This window comes from Antrostomus carolinensis, unplaced genomic scaffold, assembly GCF_000700745.2.
Source record: "Antrostomus carolinensis isolate BGI_N321 unplaced genomic scaffold, ASM70074v2 scaffold41873, whole genome shotgun sequence".
In the NCBI taxonomy this organism is placed as follows: domain Eukaryota; kingdom Metazoa; phylum Chordata; class Aves; order Caprimulgiformes; family Caprimulgidae; genus Antrostomus; species Antrostomus carolinensis.
In genome coordinates, this window is record NW_010303865.1 from 12,563 (window position 1) to 14,728 (window position 2,166).

Genomic DNA, 2,166 nt, shown 5'->3' on the forward strand with positions numbered 1-2,166 from the left:
TTACAGGTGGGCGCCATCCCCGCCAACGCAGTGGATGATGGGCAGTGGTCCCAGGGACTCATTTCAGCCGTGAGTATCAAGGTCATGCTGAGGGGATGAGGGGTTTCCCTCATGTCTCCTGCTGCTAAGATAAGGATGACCTGCCCTTGTGCTTCTTGATAGAAGAAGCAGCCATGCTTCTTGCTCCCTCCCCCTCCAGCTGAGACATGGCATGGAAGCTGGTTGTCACCATCCCAATCCCCACAACCTCTGTGGGGCCAATCAGGGCATTTGTTCCCCGGGGGAGGCTCCTGTATCACCCTGACAGCCTCTCTCACCGCAGGCACGCATGGTGGCTGCTGCCACCAACAACCTGTGCGAAGCCGCCAATGCAGCGGTGCAGGGCCACGCCAGTGAGGAGAAGCTCATCTCGTCAGCCAAGCAGGTGGCTGCCTCCACGGCACAGCTCCTGGTGGCCTGCAAGGTGAAAGCTGACCACGACTCAGAGGCCATGAAGCGGCTCCAGGTGAGTCCCAGGCTGTCCCTCCAGCCCCAGCTGCCTCCTCCTGGCTGCTTGAGGGGTGGGTGGGAGTGGGGTGAGGGCATGTGGGTGCTCCCCAGGGCTCACACTCCCTGCCTGCGTGCCAGCAGGTGAGCTCGTTGGAACGTAGGTTGCTCAGACTTCACTGCTAGCTGCGTGCCAGGCGTGTGAGTGCTGCTGGGCTGATGAATCCAGTGGCCTTCAGGGCTGATGAACTGGCATGGGAATGCCTGAAATGTGTGCACTGCATCCCTGGCATTCAAGAGGTTAACGTTTGGAGGACATACTTGTGGCACCCTTAATCCTCAGAGGCAGTCACACACAAGAGTTTAATGCCCACGGGGTCCCACCGCTGGTCCCTTTGGGCGAAGGGGAGGGTTGATGGGGCTGTCCCCCAGTCCCTGCCTCGCTGCTCAGACAGGAGCCAGAGCCCAGCTGGGAGCAGCAGCGCCTGAAATGGTCATGAGCGGCTGGCAAGGCATCGAGCCATGTAAAGGAATCCCTGCCTGCAGCTCCCAGCATGCTTGGCTGCCTTTCCTGCCTGCCAGCCTGGCTTGGGGCAGAGGTTCTTTCACCCCACCAGGTAGCAGTCATGCCCTGGGGTTGGGAATTACACTGCTGATTTTCCCCTTCCCCACTGCAGGCCGCCGGCAATGCGGTAAAGAGAGCGTCAGACAATCTAGTGAAGGCAGCCCAGAAGGCAGCTGCCTTCCAGGACCACGATGAGACGGTGGTGGTGAAGGAGAAGATGGTCGGGGGAATTGCACAGGTGAGGAGCAGGGCTGCTCTGATGGGGCAGGGGTAGCTCTGGCTGCCACCACAACCCGAGCGTGCCTGTCTCAGGAGCATGTCCTGCCACCCACCAGCATGGGGCCTGTCTCCAGAGAGCCTCACAAAAATGCTGGGGGTGCACCCATCCCACCCAGTGCCAGTTACACAGTGTGGCTTCACCCTCATCTGACCGCCTGTAGCGGTGGCACAGCTGGTGACGGCACACGCTCCCAGGAGCATAACGCCCTGGCTGCTTCTTGGGGCACCATCCCAGTGCCCATGACACCTGTGAGGGGCAGAGCATTGGGAGCGGGTGAGAGGTGCCCAGTATGGGGTGCCACAAGCCCCAGTGCTGCCTGCTGGCCACAGGCTCGCAGCAGAGAACAGGGCATGTGGGGCTGAGCGCTGGGAGCCGTGCTGCTCCCCTTCATCTCCGGAGGACCATGGTCCCACTGCAGGAACAAGAGCCCTTGTGCCTGGCCCCACACCAGCCCAGGGAGGCTGTGGCCATGACAGGGGAGGAAGCAGCAGCCGGGGAGCCTTACTCCAGGGTTGGCATTGCTGCAGCAGAGGCTCTGGCCATCCTTGTGGGACGCCGCCGTGACCCCAGGGCTCTCTCCCAACAGATCATCGCCGCCCAAGAGGAGATGCTGCGCAAGGAGCGGGAGCTGGAGGAGGCGCGGAAGAAGCTGGCCATGATCAGGCAGCAGCAGTACAAGTTCCTGCCCTCGGAGCTGCGGGACGAGGAGCAGAACTGAGCCCCGCGCCCTCCCGCCGCTCACCGCACAGACTGCTGCCCGCCTGCCCACCCGCTCCTATTTACGACAACTCGCCTCAAGCGAAGGGCTACCTGAGCTAGACCAGAGCTCTGCCTG

The 2,166-nt window shown here is 62.0% G+C and overlaps 1 protein-coding gene across 1 annotated transcript in view; it reads left to right on the top strand.

Moving 5' to 3' along the window:
- LOC104522072 (talin-1) overlaps positions 1-2,166 on the top strand; it is a gene marked incomplete at its 5' end in the record, with an annotated part of 14,591 nt that extends 12,425 nt beyond the window's left edge. Inside the window, 4 exons of the mRNA XM_010164254.1 lie at positions 7-69; positions 323-505; positions 1,164-1,289; positions 1,918-2,166. Coding sequence (XP_010162556.1) covers positions 7-69; positions 323-505; positions 1,164-1,289; positions 1,918-2,049 — 504 coding nt within the window. The remainder of the gene's footprint in view (positions 1-6; positions 70-322; positions 506-1,163; positions 1,290-1,917) is intronic.